The sequence below is a fragment of the Rhododendron vialii genome, chromosome 12a, assembly GCF_030253575.1.
Source record: "Rhododendron vialii isolate Sample 1 chromosome 12a, ASM3025357v1".
Lineage (NCBI taxonomy): Eukaryota > Viridiplantae > Streptophyta > Magnoliopsida > Ericales > Ericaceae > Rhododendron > Rhododendron vialii.
Window position 1 is genome coordinate 2,960,842 of NC_080568.1, and position 21,680 is coordinate 2,982,521.

The 21,680-nt window shown below is 39.9% G+C and overlaps 3 protein-coding genes and 1 non-coding gene across 4 annotated transcripts; 3 read left to right on the forward strand and 1 right to left on the reverse strand.

Moving 5' to 3' along the window:
* Window positions 1-34: 34 nt before the first annotated feature.
* Window positions 35-10,244, forward strand: LOC131311791 (uncharacterized). The gene is made up of 11 exons (XM_058339363.1): window positions 35-425; window positions 2,849-2,908; window positions 3,054-3,136; window positions 3,891-4,751; window positions 4,849-4,942; window positions 5,084-5,248; window positions 5,363-6,148; window positions 6,246-8,483; window positions 8,566-8,638; window positions 9,180-9,328; window positions 9,690-10,244. The coding sequence occupies exons 1-11, from the start codon at window positions 350-352 to the stop codon at window positions 10,010-10,012; spliced, it is 4,908 nt and encodes a 1,635-aa protein (XP_058195346.1). The 5' UTR covers window positions 35-349; the 3' UTR covers window positions 10,013-10,244.
* Window positions 10,245-12,803: 2,559 nt separating this feature from the next.
* Window positions 12,804-12,877, forward strand: TRNAV-AAC (transfer RNA valine (anticodon AAC)). The gene has a single exon. It is a non-coding gene; the product is annotated as a tRNA-Val (tRNA).
* Window positions 12,871-18,292, forward strand: LOC131311245 (photosynthetic NDH subunit of lumenal location 5, chloroplastic). Its single transcript, XM_058338607.1, has 7 exons — window positions 12,871-13,101; window positions 13,340-13,540; window positions 14,339-14,489; window positions 14,572-14,660; window positions 16,305-16,359; window positions 17,483-17,568; window positions 17,837-18,292. Exons 1-7 carry the CDS (start codon window positions 13,075-13,077, stop codon window positions 17,987-17,989), a joined length of 762 nt encoding a protein of 253 aa, XP_058194590.1. The 5' UTR covers window positions 12,871-13,074; the 3' UTR covers window positions 17,990-18,292.
* Window positions 18,293-19,827: 1,535 nt separating this feature from the next.
* Window positions 19,828-21,321, reverse strand: LOC131311680 (transcription factor TCP20-like). The gene has a single exon (XM_058339221.1). It carries the CDS (start codon window positions 20,896-20,898, stop codon window positions 20,140-20,142), a length of 759 nt encoding a protein of 252 aa, XP_058195204.1. The 5' UTR covers window positions 20,899-21,321; the 3' UTR covers window positions 19,828-20,139.
* Window positions 21,322-21,680: the final 359 nt, after the last annotated feature.

Genomic DNA, 21,680 nt, shown 5'->3' on the forward strand with positions numbered 1-21,680 from the left:
TTTTATTTTTTCCCTTTCTCTTCCCTCGTATCCAAACAAACCCTCTCTACCTACAGAAGTTGGATTTGGCCGTGTTCTGAGTCACCCAAACCCTCACCCTCTCCCTCTCCCTCTCTCTCTGCAAGTGCCCCTCAAAGCTTTCGAAACCCTAATAATCTCTACAATCCTCAATCTCATTCACTCTTCTCCACAATCTCTCTGTCTCTCTCTCTCTCTCTGCAAGTGCCTTGCAAACCTTTCGAAACCCTAACAATCTCTAAAATCCTGAATCTCATTCACTCATCGATACAATCTCTCTCTCTCTCTCTCTCGATCTTCTTTCCCAAATTCCCGACTTATCCTCAATCCGATGGCTCAGCGCAAGCTTGATCTCCCCGACGATCTCCTCTCATCCAAGCCGTCCGATCTCGCTTCAATTGCCAACGGTACTCCGTCACTCTTCTCCATAACCTTTCCCCAAATTTAATTAGGTTTTAGTCTTACTTCAACTTGTTTGATCGTTCTGTAGTTACTATTCCGATTGGTATCATTGATCTGATGGATATGAATGTTTGCTAAAGCTTAAATTTATAAGGTGGAATCTTAGTGATACGCAGCATTTCGTGATTAGTTGCTGTGAAGTTTTATTAATGATTAGTTGTTTGACGATTTTGTGTTGTCAACTCTACGGTGTAGTTTATATATGTTGTTTTATTAAGGCCCGTCATGTTATACGGTATCGAGTATTGGGCAGTATGGCTTAAGATGAGTGTATCTGGAATGAGAATGTTGGGGTGTGTGTGTGGTAAGACTTTGCAAGATAGGATTAGAAACTAGAATATTTGCGGAATACTAGGGGTAGAAGATGGGAGGAAATAGATTAAGGTGGTCCTTTATAGTAGATCAACCGATGGTATAGTCAGGATGAGTGATATGGTTACGGTTGGGGGTGTCAGTCAGAAAGAATTCAGGGTTTCTTTCAAAAAAACGGATTCTTGTAGCTGACCACAATTGTTTGGGACTTAAGGCTCTGTTTGGTTTGTTTTGGCTGGAAGTCGGATTAAAAGGTAGAAAACTTATCATTTTATCGACCATTTTTGGTCTTCATTTTGTTAGGGGGACTACGACATGCACCTCTCGTTTAACCATAACACAATGATTCGTAAGTAAAACCTCGATCAAGTCATGCTACAAACTTCTTAACTTAAAGGGTGATGCCATTTAACCATACTACAACGATTCGTAAGTAACACCTCGAACAATTTTTGTAACAAACTTCTTAAATTAGAGGTGATGCCATTTAACATACCACAATGATTCGTAAGTAACACCTCGAACAGTTTTTGTAACAAACTTCTTAAATTCGAGTTGATACTGATTTCGCCGGAGATGCTTGTGATAGAAAAGAAACTCTGGCATTTGCCTCTCTGCAGGGCTCTGCTACTGTTGCTTGGATCCAATATACACCTGCAGATTTTGCTACAAACATAACTTTTTGAACCTCAATATTCAGTGGCGGACGCAGGATTTGTAATTAGTAGGGGCTTGAATCACATGTATTGACCCATTGATAATAGAATTTCAGCCTTATATGTTAAGACGTGTATTGGAAAAGCTAATACTCCAGTAAATTAATTCCCCAGTTTGATTGTGTATATATATGCTGACACATTAGGTTTTTTTTTTCCCGACTCATAGGAATTTTAGGGGTTTTTTCTGCCCAAGGGACTTGCCGGGGTCAATCTTTACGGAACTTCTGCAAACTAAGGTGAAAACACTGGTATGATTAGTTGGAATGTTTGGAGTTATGCCGGGGTCAGCCGCTGCCAATATCCATAACTTTGGGAGAATTTCACAACATAACCACAAAATCTCGTAACTAAAACCTTGCTAACTATACATCCCGTCGAACCACATCCTGACAAGATCTCATTACTTTCTTACAATAAGTAGGGTGTGTACCGTTGATCATGTTTTGCTCTCTTTTTGTTAAATTGTCATGTCTATGAGTTAGTGCCACTTGTGTTGTGTATGATGTCTCTTGGTGCTGAGTCTGTTGATTATGTCGGAAATGCCTATGAAATTTGTTGTCCAACATGTACTTTAAACGTCTCAATGTTTGAGCTGCAATTGTTTAGGTTGCTTGATTAGTGGCGGTCATTTTTCTTTTTATTGCCGACTCTTCACTTGATATGCATACTAAGGTTCATGATTTTGGAGAATCCTGGCCTATGAGGATGCCTGACAACATTTTCTTTTTAACTTAGCTTAGTACTTTTATGGGCTGTCAGAATTTTAAATTGCTAACGCATTATTACCTTGTGCTCCATCTAGTTTAGCAAAAGCAGGCTTCAATTCAAACTTTCTCTCATGCTAATTTTTGTTTAATTCATGGAAATTGGTCTTCAGGAATCCTTTTCAAATTAACCCTTTAGGGATTTTGTTTCCTGGTACTTTTTTTCCTTGGTTCTCAAGAAGGGTTAATAGTACTTAAGTGGTTGCATTTGCTTTGTGTTCTGATTAAGTCTCTCTCTTCAGCATATCTGTATGGACAATACATCTCTGCTTATACCTACACTGTATTGTTGTTTGATTTTTTCAATTTCGTAGGCCTATTTTTTGAGTTTTGTTTAGTTTACTTTATTGCATCTATCACTTATTCCTGTTGTCAGTTACTATCAAATATGATTCTGCAGGTAATTTTATGCCAATTGTAACAATTCGAAGTGTTGTTTGGCACTTTTGTTTGGTTTAGGCTTTAGGTTGTTTTCTTAATGCTGATTAGTTATTAATTTTATCATATTTTGATTGTAGTTCTGAATCGAATTACAAATTAACCCTTACCCTTACTTTGTTGATGCCACTACAGTGAAAGCTTCAGGAGGGAATGAGGATGAAAGTTTGATAGGGATACATGATGATCCGAAAGGTTGGGTTTTGGTTCTGCAATCTTGAAGTATCCGATCTTCTATCAATCAATAGAACAACTTGGTCTCATCTGTTTCGCTTTCTGTCAATTTGTTCTGCATTTTCCTGTGCTCATGAACTTGGACATGTTCATTGTCACTTGTCAGGTGCTTCAGATCAAGCAGCATTAGAAAGCAACATTCCTTTGTCTCCCCAGTGGCTTTATGCTAAAACGAGTGAGACAAAGATGGTGAGTTCTTTATTAACATTAAAGAGAATGATTATGGGATTGCAGCTCTCTTTCTAACATAACTGTGATATTATGATTGGACTGATGTACTAAAGAGCATTAACTTGTTTGGTTACGAACTTAAGCAGCATGTGTTGATTCCCTCTCTCTGTTTGTGTTCTCTTCCTTAATGGTTAAATGTGAGACGAAGATCGGGAGTTCCCAATCAAAGTTAACAGAGAATGATTAGGCAACTGTAGCTCTGTTTCTGCATGGCAATGATATTTGGATTGTATTGATTTTCTAAGTTACGGTAGCCTATTAGGTTGCATCTATGATGCACCGACACGGAGACCGACACCGTTGCATGGTATGAGTGAACACTGTGTGTATGTTTTCTATACATGGAGCTTATCAATTGCGTTGAAATTTGAGATGTTGTATTTCTAGCAAATGCCACCATCGTAATACTTTGGAGTCCATTGAAGTGTGGGAATTCGATTTCGTACTATAGATCCTATATCCTCTCTCTTCAATGGAAGATAGAGGCCAAGCTTATTGTAGAAAATAGAAATCTCCAGTTTCTTGTTTGATCAAACATAAAAATGTAAATATAAAATCTGCACTCGCAGTCACCAGTGGTTTCAACAAGTCTATAAATGCTCTGAGAAATTCATTGAAATAGGGTCTACGAGATTTCTCTGTCTGCACTCTTTATGTGATCAAGTTACATAACAGAAGTCTTGTTTTTGCTACTGTTTTATGTATATGACAGGAAGCACGTGCACCAAGTTCTCTTTCTCTTGGAAATCCTGCTGATCCCAATCAGAAGGAGGGTGGGCGTGCAGATGTCCCAGAGGACAAAAAAGATCGGAGGAGAATTGCATCCGAGACTGAGACTGGTCGCCGCTGGCGAGAAGAAGAAAGGGAAACTGGCTTGCTTGGTAGAAGAGATCGTAGGAAGACGGATCGACGTGTTGACAACCCCTTGGTTAGAGAAAACTCTGATTCTAGAGTTTTAGCTAATGACAAGTGGCAGGATGTTAATAATCGAAGTTCCGGCCTTGATACACGACGCGATAACAAGTGGTCCTCTAGGTGGGGTCCGGAAGACAAAGATAAGGAATCCCGAATGGAAAAAAGGACAGACGCAGAGAAGGAAGATGCTCACAGCGATAGTCAACCACTTTCGGTTAGCAATCCCCGTGCAGTTCCTGAGCGGGACACAGATTCCCGTGATAAGTGGAGACCACGCCATAGGATGGAGGGAAATTCTAGTGGGCCAGGTTCCTACCGTGCTGCACCTGGGTTTGGACTTGAGAGAGGAAAGGCAGAGGGTTCTAATGTGGGATTTACATTAGGACGTGGAAGATCTAGCGTTTCGGTTGTGAGACCTCCATCTGCTGGTTCACATGGTGGTGGTCTATTGGACAGGACTGCAAATGTTCCTGGGAAACCAAGCTCCTCAGCTGATACTTTTTGCTACCCAAGGGGGAAGCTTCTGGACATTTACCGCATGCAAAATTTGGATACTTCTTTTGCTGCGATGCCGGAGCAGATGGAGGAAGTACCTTCTATAACTCAAGTTACTGTCGTTGAGCCATTGGCCTTTGTCAGTCCTGACGCAGAAGAGGCTGTAAGCTCATTAAATTGGCCCCTACGATGAATTAACTTGTACTTGTACTTCTGTGGTTTTCACAAAAGGTTTAAATGTGTTTGCCATATGTTTTCAGGCTATCCTTGGTGATCTTGGGAAGGGCAAAATCACCAGTAGTGGTGTGTCATACAATTCATATGGAAAAGGAAGATCAACTGACAACATTACAGGTGATTAATATAGGAAGGCAATCACCTTATTTGTATGGGAATTTAACATCCAACGGTCTACGTACTTTTACGATTGTGTTTCATACATATTTTTGTCCTTGCTGTCGTTTGGTGTCTCATGAAAATATTATTTCTTGCCAGATGTCGGAGACTTGGAACCCACCAATGGGAAACATGGCATCCTTCCATCTGTTATGTCTGATGAGGTTGTTGATGCCTTTGGACGGGCTGTGAATAATAATACCCATTGGGCTACTGTTTCTAGCTCCTTGAACAACGTTGATCCTAAAAGGAAATTGAAAGATGGTTAGTAAAAGACCCTGCCATCCTACTCAGTTACTAAACCATTATTACGGCACATGCTTTTTGTTTATGATTTTTGACATTTTCTAAGTGGAACTACGTTTGTTTTGTTTTCAGAAATAGATGATGATCACGAAGTGGAAAGGAAAGTTTCTGCAGCTACTACAGGGACGAATGCTGATGAATTGGCGCAAGCAATTTCAAGTAGTACAGATTTCTTCAGTGTGCAAGACATTAATGGTGCTCACCTTGATGACGTTTCTCAGCTCAAAAAAGTGGCAGATTCTTCATTCATGAAACATCCTTATCTCAATGATATTGGTTCTGCGGCTGCTTTTGATATCAGTACCAAGCTTCCGGATAATTCCACTTCTCAATTTTTTCCCATGTCTTCCAAGGAGAATTGGAGTGGCAATATGCAGCACTTTGAGGGCAGCCACAACGAATATCGATCAGAAGGGGGTATCCCGCCAGAGGAGATGAGTTTGTATTACCGGGATCCTCAAGGAGAGATCCAAGGACCATTTCTTGGGGTTGACATCATTTCCTGGTTTGAGCAAGGGTTTTTTGGGACCGATCTGCCAGTCCGTTCAGAAGATGCTCCAGAGGGAACACCTTTCCGAGAGTTGAGTGAGGTCATGCCGCATCTAAGAGTTACAGATGGACATGGCTTTATAGTTGATATGAGCTCTAATGGAGAAGAACCTGGAGCTATGGAAGAGAAAATGGGCCCTGGTTTATTGGCTTCTTCCCCTGTTCCTGAAATGACTCAAATGTCTGCATTAAATGATCATAGCTGGCAATTGTCTAGGTTTGATGGTGTACCAAGTCAGCATGAACATCCGCTGCAACTCGCAAATACAGAGGGTCAAAGCTTTCATGATTTTGTTGGTCAAGATGAAGGTAACTTTATTTATTTTGTTTGTGGTTCTTAATTGCACTACTCCTTTGAGGGAGAGCATGTATTTGGTCATAAAGTAGCACGTGTCTGTTTTTGCAGATATTTTATTCCCAGGAAGACCTGGAATTGGTGGCAATCTGTTAGGAGTAACTTCTATGGGCATGAACAATCCTCCTGTGATTCCCTTGAGCAACCCTTCTCTTCCAGATGAATTTACGGGACCTGGTGTCCATAGTCAGAGTCACAATAAGTTGCATCCTTTTGGGCTGTCGTGGTCTGAGCTTGAAGGCAACTATTCAAGGCGTAATGAATCATCAAACAGTGGTGCTCAGGATCATCTTTTCAACCCTATAATGGAAAGAGGTGGCTCGTTTGGTGCACTTGCTGATTCAACTAATGCTGTGGAGACATGGTCAGATGTTTATGGGAGGAATACAGTTCCTGGTTCCAACTTGTACCAAGAATCCATGGATGCTCACAGGGTCTCACATATGGATCAAGAATCTATCCGCTACCATGCGTCAGAGAAGCTTTTGTCGCAACAATACCAACAACAGCTCCAGCAGCGCAATCTGTTGACTCATCCCCACCTGAATGAGTCAGTGATGGAACAATTGCCTAGTCAGCATTACAGCAATCAAACAGGGCCACATCTGGACCACCTTTTGGCACTACAGCAGCAGCAGCAGCAACTACAACAGCAAAGGCTGCGTCAGCAGCTTCAGCAGCAACATCATCAGTTGCAGCAAAAACAGCAGTTACACCAGCATCAGATTCTGTTGCAGGAGCAACAGCAGCAGTCTCAAGCTCGACAACTGCTTCGTGAGCAATTGCTGCTGCAGAGTCAAATGCATGACTCTGGCCGTGGCATGTCACATGTTGATGCTATTAGAACAAACAACGCTCTTGATCAAGTTTTGTTGAGGCAGCAAATTTTGCATGAACTACAACAACGTTCCCATCATCCTCTGAGGCACGCTGATCCATCCCTTGACCATCTTATCCAAGCTAAATTTGGTCCAATGCAACATCAAGGGCATCAAAGTGACCTGTTGGAGCTTGTATCACGTTCAAAGCGAGGACAGATGCACACTTTGGAAAATCAGATTCTTCAGCAAGAACAACTTTACGGAAGACAGTTGCCAATGGGGTTGAGGCAACAGGTGGAAATGGAAGAGGAGAGGCATGGCGGCTCTAACTGGCCTGGTGATGAAACCAATCAGTTCCTTAGAAGTCCTGCCGCTGCACACAGAGCTCACTCTGCTGGGTTTGGATTAGATTTTTATCAGCAACAACAGAAACCATCCTCTAAGGAGCAGCTGGGTCACCTTGACCGGAATCTTTCCCTACAAGAGCGATTACAGCGAGGCCTTTATGATCCCGGTTTATCGCCATTGGAGCGACAGATTTCTATGTCTGGTGGCGCTTCAGGAATGAGCCTGGATGTTGTAAATGCCTTGGCTCATGGTCAAGGTTTAGATATGCAGGAACCAAGAGCTCGAATGCACTCTACTGGTCAAGTAGGTGGATTCTCCTCTGGTATCCACTCTCAACAGCCTCCGATTTCCAATCAATTTCACACTTCACCCTCTGATGCGATTGAGACCCACTGGTCTGAGACCAATGCTCAGCTACCAAACGATTGGATGGAATCTCGGTTACGACAGTTGCATCTCAATGCCGAACTGCAGAATCGGGAGTCGGATGTTAAAATGGCTTCGGAAGATCCAAATTTATGGATGTCAACTGGAACAAGCAATGACAATTCAAAGCGTTTGCTCATGGAATTGCTTCATAAAAAACCAGTCCCTCAAACTGCCGATTCATTTGATACTAGTAAAGAATCTTATGAGAGAACGGCGCCTTCAGGTCGCTATTCTGAAACAAGCTCTTCTAATCAATCCTTCAGCATGTTGTCTGGTCAACAAGCGGGTGTAAATCACCCATTTGCCTTAGGGCCTTATGGTTCTAATTCTGGTGGAACACCGCCAGTTCAGTTAGTTGATGAGAAGGCTGGCGCTGTGGAAAGCAGTGGAAGGCTCCCCCTTAGATTCAAGTCTGAAGTATTAAGTGAGAGAGACCAATTTTTTTCGGGTTTTGATGAAACTTCTCAAGTAATTTTTGCAAATTCCAACACGACTACTAACAAGTCTATGGAACGAGAGTTCTTAGATGTGGACCGGAAAAGGCAAGGATTCAAAAGTGAGGTTCGGATGATGAAGGGGCCAGCTTTGGAGATTCAAGAAGATAGGATCGACCAGGAAAGCTTTACTGCTATAGACCATGGAGAAACGGCCATTAATATTATGGGCAGGCATAATTCACTTGGCTTTGCTGGTAATTCCGTTAAAAACATTATTTTGCCGCGATAGGCTTCTGTTTTGTTGATGTGAGCAATGATGTGTAGAATTGATTCCAGGTGGGAATACAGCCTCCTACAATGACAAAGTTGCACTTTCTGATTCTTTTGCTGAAGAGGTTTCTAGGGGCTGGTAAGGATTCTTTTTGCGGTATTGTACTATTGCTTCTAATATATCAAAGGAAAAACCTTGGTAGCTTTAAGCTTTTAGTTGGGTTTTTCCAAGGATTGTCATATGAGTTGGTGGGACCAGGCCACTGATAAGTCAATAGTTTTCAACTTGGCCATTCGTCAGTAATTACTGGTGATATAAATGCTTGTTCTGCGTTCTAGGATACTTGAAGCGCCATTTTGTTTGTTTTCCCTCTTCTCTTTTCCTTTGGAAGGTTGACCAATGAATTTATTAAAAATGTTCCTACATGTTTAAGTTGTGTCATCCTACTTTTTAAGTTGATTAAACTGGTCTCTTTTTTTCCCCTTTCTTACCATATGAGCACCTGTTTCTGGAATTTTGTTCTAAGATAAAAGGCTTGTTAGCATTATATACCAGTGATTCAAAATAATTCTCTCCATCTCGGAACGGGAATGGGGCTATGAGCAATTATAAGCTTGCAGTATTGTTGATTATACTCCGTATTATATAACTTTAATTTCCTTATTAACTTTTTTGGCAGGCTACCATCCCTTACATCAAGAGGGTCGGACCATTTTTTACTGAAACGTCCACCTTCCTCACAAAATTCTTCTCAAGAAGCATTGGCTGAGCTGGCCTCTGATACAGTCATCCGAGGCAAACATCTTCCATCTTCTGTTGCTTCGGAAGGTATGTCAATTTGCGGTATATGTTGCTAAATATTAATACCCATAGCTGTATACAAATGTATGTGCATGTATAGAAATAATGAATAAATAGAACATAAAGGTTAGGATGGTAAAATATAATGAAAGCATAATGGTGGAGAAACTGGATTGAATGGTGGTTGGTATCTCTGAGGAAATAACATTAACTGTTGGATTTTGTTGCATATTGATATCATCCTCCCTGTTCTAAATTGTTAAAAGGAGATTATTTAAAGATTAAAACTTTTTTAAGGCTCAAGAGCTTAAGTTAGGGTTTTACTTACATTCCTCCTACTGGTGGTCTTTATCCGACAATAATTACTTTTTGATGTTGAATTCGGTAGGGGCAAGACGGGAACCCGGGGGACATCTAGCAAACCAAAGTTCCGACAATCAGACACCTGGCAAGAAAGATGTACATTTTCGGCGAATCTCATCTGGCAGTGACGATACTGATGTCTCAGAGCCATCGTTCATTGACATGCTTAAAAGTAATGCCAAGAAGCCAGCACAGCCAGAATCTACTGAGTCATTGGACGGATCACAAGCGGCCCGTAGCGGGAAAAAGAAGGGGAAGAAAGGGAAGCAAATTGATCCCGCTCTTCTCGGGTTCAAGGTGACGAGCAATCGCATCATGATGGGTGAGATACAACGGGTTGATGATTAACTAGTCTGTGTTGTACGCAATTCCTGTTGGTAAAAGCTGTTAGAGGATGTAATTTTCTGTAAAGCAGCGTTGGATATTCTTTGATTATTTGATTTCCCCCATTTGCATCCCAGTTGTGGTGATGTTGGGGTGATGGCAAAGCCTGGTATAGAGTGGTTTAGGTTAAAGTATTTTTGTATAGACAATTTCCCATAAAAGCTAATAGAATCATGTGCATAAGAAGTTGTTCTCAGATGTTTTTGATACTTTCATGGATGTGAGTCTTCTGTGCTAGTAGTTTACGTATCTAAATTCTCTCTGGGCAAACGATCATCGTAAATAGGTAGATAGCGACGGGACCAGGGTCCCCGTAGTGCACTACATGAACTGTCCATTGCCAAGGTCAAATGTAAAGCTTTGGTTGTCGAAATGAACGGCTCGGGCTCGGATGGTGCTTTATCGGGCATACTCCTGTAGTACAACTCTGCACTACATGCACCCCCAAAGTAAGACTGAACTTGCACTTGCACTGGAGTAACCACTAGCTCATTGAGTGGAAATTATTAAACATTACCCTCCCTCAAATATGATTTCTTACAGGGAGAATCTCATTTTGTGGGTGGCTCGTATTTAAAAGCACTAAATTTCAATCATTCAATAGAGAATAATGTTCAGCCACTCGTTTGGTAGGTGAATAAAATTAGTCAGTAAAAACAGGTTCATGAGCAAATACCAACATAAGTTGCACATTTATCTCCTTAGCATAACCAAGTCTAGAGTCGCTCTTGTAATTGAACACGAATAAATGTCCGGAATTACAAAGCCCAATGGTTGCAAATAGGGTACTGCTGACGTGGCGCCCGACGCGCACATTCAAGCTGACTGACAGTCCAGATTGGAACATATTTTTTCTTTTCTTTTAAAAAAAAATATGTTTGGTATCTTTCAATCAGGACTGTTGGTTGTATTTTTAGACGGTCCGGATGTGCTCGTCGAGTACCACGTGATACCCAAGGCTTTTGATTTTGGGTTCTAATTACTATCCTATTTTTTTCTCCACTCATTATTCCTATCTCCAATCATTACTTTCATTTTTCTCTTTATCTCTCCGCAATCATTACTTTATTTTCAATCATTATTCTATTTCTCTCTACACTTATTACCTATACAAATCCAAATCTAAAATTCCAAAACGAACAAGGTCTAAGTGTTGCTCCCTCCGTCCCGAAAAGGATGACAATTTTTGAAACTCGTGTCATTTTTCATCACTTATATCTTTGAATCTAGGGGAAATTACATATCAGTGGAGAAAGGGGTAAATAATGCCCAAGTGATGGAGAGGTTTTTTCAAAATTCCATAAATATGGAACGGAGGAAAAATAATTCCCCATACATGAAACGGAGGAAAAATAATTCCCCATACATGGAGTCCGAATCTGGATCTCCTAAGTTGCCCTTTCCATGAATTTAAGTTGCCCCTTTTATGTACCTAAGTTGCCCCTTCTATGAACCTAAGTTGCTCCTTCTATGAATTTCCTGGGTATTCAATTTCGTAAGTATTTCTTCCATTTTCTTACCATTTCTATTATTTTTTGAGAAATTTGAAATCTGGGCTACTTGTAGATTTGCATGAAATGGACCAACTGAAATTCTCTATGCATGAAACGGAGGAAAAAAATTCCAAAAACAAGAAGTCGGTTTGTAGTCAAATCTGAGTTTGAACCTAAGTTGCCCCTTCTATGAATTTAAATTGCCCCTTCTATACACCTAAGTTGCCCTTTCTATGAACTAAGTTGCCCCTTAATTAGCTAGTAGCATAACTTCTTCACATTTTCAAGTAAAACCAAACGAGAAATTTTAAGTGGCAATTCCTAAAATCTAAAAGCAAAAGTATAAAGTGGATGCTAGAAAACATATATCTTATTTTTTCTATCATTTCTCTTTCTAAAAATTAGCCAAAATACACTAATCTCAAAATACTTTAAAAACTCAAATCTACAAGTAACCCAGATCTCAAATTTCTCAGAAAATAATAGAAATGGTAACGAGATTGAAGAAATGCTCAAAAAATTGAATATTTAAGAAGTTCATAGAAGGGACAACTTAGGTCCATATAACGAGCAACTTAAATTCATAGAAGGGGCAACTTAGGTTCAAACTCAGATTTCACTACAAACCTAATTCATGTTTTGGGAATTTGTTTTCCTCTGTTTCATGTATGGAGAATTTCAATTGGTCCGTTTCATGCAAATCTGTAAGTAACCCAGATCCCAAATTTCTCAAAAAATAATAGAAATGGTAAAGAAATGGAAGAAATACTCAAGAAATTGAATACCCAGAAAATTCATAGAAGGAGCAACTTAGGTTCATAGAAGGGGCAACTTAGGTACATAAAAAGGGCAACTTAAATTCATGGAAAGAGCAACTTAGGAGATCCAGATTCGGACTCCATGTATGGGGAATTATTTTTCCTCCGTTTCATGTATGGGGAATTATTTTTCCTCCGTTCCATATTTATGGAATTTTGAAAAAACCTCTCCATCACTTGGGCATTATTTACCCATTTCTCCACTGATATGTAATTTCCCCTTGAATCTATAATAGTATTTTTTATGAGTTTGAAAACTTTGTATAATAGAACTAATCGAGAACTATAAAATAAGATTTATATTGTATATTTTTTGAAATTCATATTGAAAGATATAAGGAATTGAAATTGGCACGAATATTAAAAATTGACATCCAATTTGAGACAAAATGAGTATATAATTTATAATTTAGACTTCTTATATGCATCGGGTTCGGGTCCCAAGGTGTCGTGGTGTAGTTGGTTATCACGTCAGTCTAACACACTGAAGGTCTCCCGTTCAAACCCGGGCGACGCCAAAGAAGCTTCGACTTTTTGCTCCTTTTTCCACAGAAATGAAATTTGTCAATTACGGAAACACCCCTACGCCGCCCATCCACACTCGTTATCTCCGTCACAACTCCTTCCCCCCTCTCAGCTTCTCAGTCCAATCATCTGCCCAGAAAAAGCCTCAACTACCACCAAGTTAGAGAGAGAAGCTCAACAGATACAGTCAATGGCTGCTGTTCCATTCGCAACTCTGGTAACTGCAATCCCTAATTTCATCCCACAACTATACACACACTAGTTTTGCTCTAGGTTTAATTTGGGGCAGGACCGCGGTGGGATTGGTTGATTAGTCGAGATGCGCGTAAACGGGTCGGAACTTATCAAAACTAAACATACAGCAGCACATGCATATATAGACATCTGTTTCTCTTCTCACAATTCTTTTCTCCTTGCGTTTGCTGATTAACTAACTGACGAATTCCTCTCCGCAGTCGAGCGTCGGCCCAATCTCGGGCCCGCGGAGCCTGTCTCAGACGGGGCTTCGGAGCTCCCCATGTAGTTTCGTAAATGTTCGGAAGTCGGTTTTACCCTCGGATACATCGTTCTTGTCGTCAAGCTTATTTAAGTGTTCGTCAAACACTTCTTTGGGCAGGAAAACCGGGGTTCTTAGCCCGATTCGTGCCTCTGCTGAGGTCAGTATTTTCCTGTTAATAGATTATGAATATGTGAAATTGTTTGGATGATACGTGCAGAATATAGATTATGAATATGTGAAATTGTTTGAAAGATTATGATGTGTTTGTTGACCGTCTTGCCCTTTCGTAAGATGCATGTGCAATTTGTTTATGGAATGCAAGTGGTAAATTAGTGGAGTATTTTAGTTTGGAGGTGATTAGAGAATGCAAAATGAGAATACGAAGCATTTTGACTTGTTACTTTGAATACGGAGTTACGACATTGAATTTGGGAGCTTTATCACGACAGACTTGAGAGGAGTAGAGGACTGTTTCCAAGCAATAAAAATCTGTTGGAACATTAATGCTAGAGTTTGACTCTATGTTTAGAAGTAGCCTGTTGCTAAACCTCTTATATTATTTATCTAACAATTCTTTTTTGAATCCACATCTATCTTATCGATTCGTGTTTTGAGTAGAGGTCATTGCTAGATAAGCTTTTTATGCAATCCAACACCAGTGAGAGTACCTGATAAACATTGACCCTTTAGGAAAGATTACAAGTAGCAAAGCAATTTTTGCAAACAAACTACCACACTTCTGGGATTAGTTTGTTCAATATGGCAATCATTCTACCACACTTGTCGAATTTGCAATATGGCAATTGAACACCATTGCAAACTAACAATTTGTTTCTTGCAATTAAAGTCTTCTTAATTCTGTTCTTTGAACTTGTACAATTTTTTCTTTCACAGAAGATAATCTAACTTTTAGAAGACCTGAGGTTATCTTTGACATATGCTCATCCATTTCTAGGTAGCAGAACCACAATCAAAAGTGACCAACAGAGTGTATTTTGATGTGAGCATTGGAAATCCAGTGGGGAAGCTTGTTGGCAGGGTTGTTATTGGTCTATATGGAGATGATGTACCCCAAACTGCAGAGAATTTCCGTGCTCTTTGCACAGGTTGCATTTTGTGCAATTAAACTGTATTCGTTTATCTTTGCATGCTTCTGAATGTATTTTGATTTTATTTAATCTTGATTAGGAGAGAAGGGCTTTGGCTACAAAGGTTCGGCATTTCATCGTGTCATCAAGGATTTCATGATCCAAGGAGGAGACTTCGACAAGGGAAATGTAGGTGCTCTTTGCTTTTCCATTGATTTCATGCTCCACACTCACGTTTTGATATATTTTTTCATTTATTTGCGACCCTACTTTGTCTTTCAAGTTGTCCATTACAAGAATGTGTATTGCTTTCATTGTGTTTTAGTTGTAGGTGCAGCGTTACAAATTACTAAATCTGATCACTGGACTTGGTTTTTAATTGGTCACGTTTTCTTCATGATTTTGTTTATGAAATTGTTACAATTCATAATAGATTGGGTACGTAATCATTTTTTTGAATCTTAAATTAAATAAGTGAAATAGAGAAAGGTTTCTCTATTTCACTTATTCGACTGGATCTTACGGAGCCTACTCATGTACGACACGATTCGAATCTGATCATAGAAAAGATAATCTTCAAGTGAACCAGCCTATCCTTTGTATGGCGCTTCCTATTCTCTGCCATGGATAAGTGCAACCAGAATACTGTGTTAGTAGTTTGCTTGTAATGTTCATGATTTGATATAATAGCGCAATGTTCTTGAGAAGATCTGTCGCATTGCTTGTTTATTATGAACTCATGGACTTGAAATTGAATCTGTGGGAGAGTATCTGCACTATATACGGTTTTTGGGTTTTGTTGGTTTACAAGTGCATTTCCTCTGTACATATACAGCTCACTCTTACATGTATGAATAATGATCTAGATAAAGGAAATTAATTTTTTTTTACGGTGAGGAAATTAAATTGTTTGCTTGTATAGGTTTTGGATTCCTTCTGATGAACAACTGCATTGGGTGGGAAGTACACATCACAAAGTGGATAGGTAGTTTAGGAGCATGCATATGAGGTAACATAGGTTACAGTTGAAATTCCTATATGTAGGATCTTTTTGCATGCCAAAATTAAGCAACATGGTAGATACTAAAGTAGAAATTCAATCTCAGTATTCTTGTTTGAAGCTGGGATTTTGTGTGAATGTTAGCAAGAGTGGTTTAGGGAAGAGTGCATGTTACATAAAATAAGACAAATAAGATGCCAAGTAGAGATTCTTTGATTCATGATTTGGTGAAGTTTGACCACAATATCCAGAACTGAAGAAACCTGAACTCTAAAGTTTACCTAATTGGGAAAAAGGTTTCTCGTGTTCTGTGCACGATACAATCAAGCATATCTGCAATTGTGGCATGCATTTGAGTGAGATGGAGCCCATGCTTCTTAAAGCTTATATTCGGCTTGTAGCAATGACGGACCGAGGGGCAGATGAGACCGGGCAACCGCCCTACCAAGTTTCAAATTTTCTTTAGAATCATAATAGTTTTTGTCTTAAAAATGTTGCAATTGTATTATTTTGCCCGGCCAACGTGTTTAAAAGAAAATCTATCACCCGCCAATGGCATCATATGGTCATCGCCGTATTGAATTTCTTGACAAAAAGGTAAAATTTCACTTTTTCGGTTATTCTTCTTCTTTCTATCTAGAGTATACACTGTAGAGAGAATCTGTGTTGGAGTATCAGTCACCATGTTTTATTTTGGAAGGGATTCATGCATAAGGATGTTTGAGAATTTTGGCTTTGTTTCATTGCATGGGCCTACAGCTAAAAATGAAAAACACCTGTAGTCTTCTTTGTGATCTGTGAAGTAATCTTCCATCCTTGTATATCTTTTGCAGGGGACTGGCGGTAAAAGTATATACGGCCGTACATTTAAAGATGAGAATTTCAAGTGTAAGCTAAACCTCTCTACTTACTCCAGAAACTTGCAGGACAATATACCCATTACAATAGATTCACCTTTCGCCTAGGTATAAAGATCTGACTAACAGATAAATAATTCAACCAATCACACAAACGGAAGCAACCGAACAACGAATGCAACGATATACATGGAAAACCCCTGAAAGGGTAAAAATCAAGGGAAGGAATCAAACACTATAACACATTTTGCGGTTACAAGTAATCTTACCATACGATTCTGAATCCTCACAAATCGCCCTAAGATCTACTTCCCGAATCCATGTTTACCACACCTAGTGCTTGACTGCCGCTGCCTTGAATCCACAAGCCTTTTGAGATACTTCCATAAATCCACCGGAAGAACTCAGATAGTTGAAACTTCATGAAGTTAATCTTGTTGCTCGATGATCATATGATCACGTGTTTACTTCAAGAAACAAAGCCAGGACCCCCTTGAATATATTCTTAGGTTTGGATGTGCTTGGGGGCGGCTCTCATAAGTTCGGTGAGTGTGAAACCTGAAAGAGACGCATATATATGTATAGGCTGCAGTAAACTGGCATGTTGCTTGAGGAATATTTGAAATCCTTCTGAAGACTGTCTGAGTTGCTCAAGCATCTTTTGAAAAACGTTCCATATAAAAAAAACGTGATTTTCTTGATTTCTTTTCCTTTCGAAGTTGCTTTATGTTGAACCCCTTGATTGCCTTGATCTTCCTTTGATTTTCTTCCAGCTAAAAACTCACTCTCTCAATTACACAATATTGATTTCCTTCCACCCCCTAAACAGAGACTCAAGAAATAAAAAAATAAATTACAACTCAATAAACGGGGATACAATTTAATGTGTGTTTTGTCGTGAGATTTGCTAACACTGAGAGACCATGGCCTATGGTCCTAGCAACCTCTTTAGTATTCCTTAAACAAAGGAAAATTGGGGGGAAAGTTGAAAAAGATTTGAAGCACCTTCTTACACGTTGAGGACTCTTAACTGCTTTTAAATTAAATATGCTTATTTCCTATTGTCTTGTAGACATATTTAACTTTATTTCTTTCCTAAGATTTTCTGGCAATACAATTGTAAGCTGAAATCTGAAAATTTTGGATCATTGCAGTGGTTCATGTAGGACCTGGAGTTGTTAGCATGGCAAATGCAGGCCCAAACACCAATGGGAGTCAATTTTTTATCTGCACCGTCAAGGTAACCATTTTATATCTTCCTATTGCTGTCATCATTCAATAGACTGGTTGATGTATCACTATTGGTACGTAAACTGCTGGAGACTCAAGTTGGAGATCGGCTCTCTAACAGTACCTGTACAAAAAAATCACTTTCGAGATGCTGCTTAAATGCATCCAAACTCTAATAGGTCCTCTTTCACGATCTTCTTGGGGAATAAAAATTTTGTTCTCTGGCATTTGACTTGACAAGTGCTTGATGTATTGTGTTTATGTTTGGTGAATGACAGACACCATGGCTGGATCAAAGGCATGTAGTGTTTGGGCAAGTTTTGGAAGGCATGGACATTGTTAAGTTGATTGAGTCGCAAGAGACGGACAGAGGCGATCGTCCCAGGAAGAAGGTGGTTATCAGTGAATGCGGCGAGCTTCCAGTGGTCTGAGGTGGAGTTTCGTTATTTTCTTTCCCTTAGTTTTCTAGGGTCGGACCTTTCCAACTAAGAGAGCTTTTTAATGAGGCTATATTGTCCAGTAAACCTCCCAAGCATCTTGTTTCATTTTTGTATTACTATATGTTGTTGAGGTTAGAGAGATTGAAAAGTTCGTCCCACGGTGCTTTCAAATCATTCTATACCAGTGGATAAGAGGATGTGTTTTGGGGATAATGCCATGATAATATGCCATTTCTGGAACCAAGTTTTAGATTGTGGCGCAATAATCAGCAATGAATTAGGGATTAAAATGACTGTAACGAGTGTCTTTAAGAAATCGTTTTGGTTGTTTTAACTTTAGCTATGTTTAGCTGTATGTTGAGCTCATCCACATCCTTTATCAGACTTTGGTAGCGAAGCTTAATGTAGCTAGAGGTGCAGATCAGCAGATTGGGCCAGCTGGTGCGGGCACTTCACATTTAGAAGCTGCCACGGCATGGTATGGCCGCCAATACTTAGTGCGCCGGGCTCGGCTGTTGTTTTGGGGCACATGGCATGGGTATGATCGGGCACGAGCACTGCATGGGTGTATTGTTTTTGTTTATCACGGGTGTATTGTTTTTGTTTATCAAATAGACTGCGCTGGTGGACAAGGGTTTGACTGAATACACTCTAAGGTGATTGAGCTACTCTAGGCTGACTCGTGTTTGGTTCACTAAAAACTCATTCAACTACACGGTAGAGACTCACCCAGACGGCACTGAGTCAACTGTTTGGTGTCAACCATGTCTATAGTTGGGTTGCAAACATCTTATTATTGATGCACCTTTCATCCAAACTGCTAACTTGCTCGTATCAAGTAGCAAAATTGCTGCTATTGGTGAATCCCATAAGGTCATGTCCACCTGATTTGCAAATTTACCAAATGAATGGGGTTGGCATTTCAAACAAGTCCCAACTGAATTGCCACATCAACCCTTTCCCAGACCTCACAATAGGGGAAGCTTCGTGCACTGAGTTTGCTCCTTTGCCTTGTGTGGCTCCCCCCCCATTTCAATATGTCTAGCAGATGGAAAAACAACATGCCTCTTCCTTGGATGACTTTTTTACTTGGTGGCTTCCATAATCTTGTCCAACAAGTTGAGATGATAAAAGGGGCTAGAAAAGTGAGAAGGAAATGAATTAGGCTTTTCTGCAGTGGAAGCAAGAGCAATCTGTGAAATCTCGACCGTCTAAAGTGTTTCAAATAGTAGAATTTATGTTCTCATTTGTTCCATCGATTGCTGAGATGGATGACCGAGATGCAAACGCAAACATCGCAAAGTCTTCTCTGCAGTCCAACTGCTGAGTAGCCGGGGTCTAGAGGAAATATAATATAATAAAAGAAGTAAATGTGGCGGTCTAGAGGAAATATATATAATATAATAAAAGAAGTAAATGTGGCCCATCTATTGGAGTTGGAGGTTCTAGAGATGTCAACAAAGCCAAATTGCCATACAAGACTTAGAAATAACTTTGACAACTCAGTTGAAGATGTCCCAGAAGAGAAAATCTTGTTTATAGGGCAGCCATAAACAAGTGTTTACGGAGCTCAATCTCGGCCGTTCAAAAGTGTTTTGGACGATTCAGATTGAAAATAATATCTCTAACGGTAATAGATAAATAGTTTATCTATTACCGTTAAAGAGATTATTTTCAATCCCGGCCGTCTAATGCCGAAACGGACTGCTCAGATCACTCAACTCCGTAAAGAGCCGTAGTGGCTCCGTAAATAAGTATATCTCGTCCCAGAAATTAAGCCAATTAACGACCAAATTGGTAGAACTTCACACCCAGCTGTTGTTCAAAAGTAGTAAGAAAAAGCAACTGATTTTGCCTTCAATGGTACAGTGCATACAATAACAAACCTTAAAAATTCTGATGTACTTAAGAGGAAATAGAATCAATCATCAACCCAAATTGTTTCTTTGCAGTTCAAACTGCAATCAAGCAACCCAAAAGGATACTGGCATGATCAGCTATTGAAAAACCGAAATTCGTATGCATAATTACTAATTGTAGTACCTGATCTCCAGGCTTGGATTGAACTATCCAACAAACAAAGGTGCAGATAAAATCCTCAAATCAAATTTTCGTAGGAAGTTCCATAGTCTAAAATCCTACTACTTTGATCCTTCTGATTCATCATCCTCATCATGATTACGCTGCTGCCGGTTCACCAGACCGCCACCTCGGCCGTGCCCCATCTGCTGGTAAAACTGGTGGTTCAATGCTTGAGAATTATTCATGGCCCCAATATGATCACCCTCTTGAGAAAGTCCCAGCTCCAACCCAGGAAGGCTTTGGTAATTCCCACTCAAAATCGTCGAGAACCCGATTGGTCCTGAATTCATATTCGCAAATTCGAATCCATGAAACCCGAATTTCGATACCAAATTTGGACTTTCGCTCACCGAATTTGGTGCAGGAATTCCAAACCCAGGTACAGATGGCCAAAACCCAGCTGCTGTGTGTGTTGGTCTACTCAAGTTACCATTATTCAACATATTCCAATGAGTCCTGTTTTCCAAACCAATGGAAACAGAGTTCCCCTGTTCCAAAACAGAGTGCCCTGAAACTGCAAGTGATGAAGCAGGAACCGTCCCCGTGCCCGTGGCAGCGATAATCGACGACTCGGACTGATTCAAAAGCCACTGGATTGTCTCTCCATCTGATTTGTGGCCCAGTTCCCTCGTCAATTGGAAAATCCGAGCCGCGCAAAGCGCCGGCATACGTATTCTTCTCCCCCTCCCATCCACCTTCTTGTGCCTGTCTTTGGTTGAACTTCTCTTGGGTGCCAATTTCTTTTTACTACTATCATCTTCAATGTTTGTGGGGATGATTTGGAAGCTTTTGGTTTCATTTGGCCTTTTTTCTGCCATGAAAGGTGGTGGTGGGCACCTCTTTGGTGGGGAGAGGAAGGAAGAAAAATGGGACCTCTTTGATTCGATGAATGAGGATGATGTGAAAGAGCCTAGAATTTCATGGCCCTGTGGACTGTGATTATCAAGGAATATAACACCCTTTTATTCAATTTTTCAATTTAGTTGATTGTTTGTACTGTGGGAAAGAAAAAAAAAAGGTTAGAAAAAGAGGGAAGAGAAAAGGGGAACCTTGCTGCAAGATTTTCTTTGGGCTAAACATAGGAGTAGCTCATGATTTTGCTCACTTTCTTATCCTTTCTGGCAATCCATCACTATAAATTTCAGTTCTTTTATTTAAACTTTAGTGTGTGTTACTCAATAAATTAACCAACTGGGTTTCATTTGGCCAACCTTGACCGACTCCATTTAGAAATTTCAGTTCTTTTATCTAAAGTTTAGTGTGTGTTACTCAATAAATTAACCAACTGGGTCTCATTTGGCCAACCTTGACCGACTCCATTTAGAACATCTTCAACCCACCTTTTGCACGATCTTCGTTTTGGCGACTCAAAATAGTACGGAGTATATTACATCCAAAAGGTAGACTTAGAGAATACAACTATTCATACCGACTCCAATCCACAATTCTTCATTTTCATCTTTAAAACTTCTCTCCCAAAGTTTCTTCCAATTCCTTAAGTTATTAATATTATTTAAATATCTTCAATGTTAGACTCATTTTAAAGGTATTGTCGGTATCTTCTCAATAGTACCAATTTTTTAAGAATTGGATCTATAAC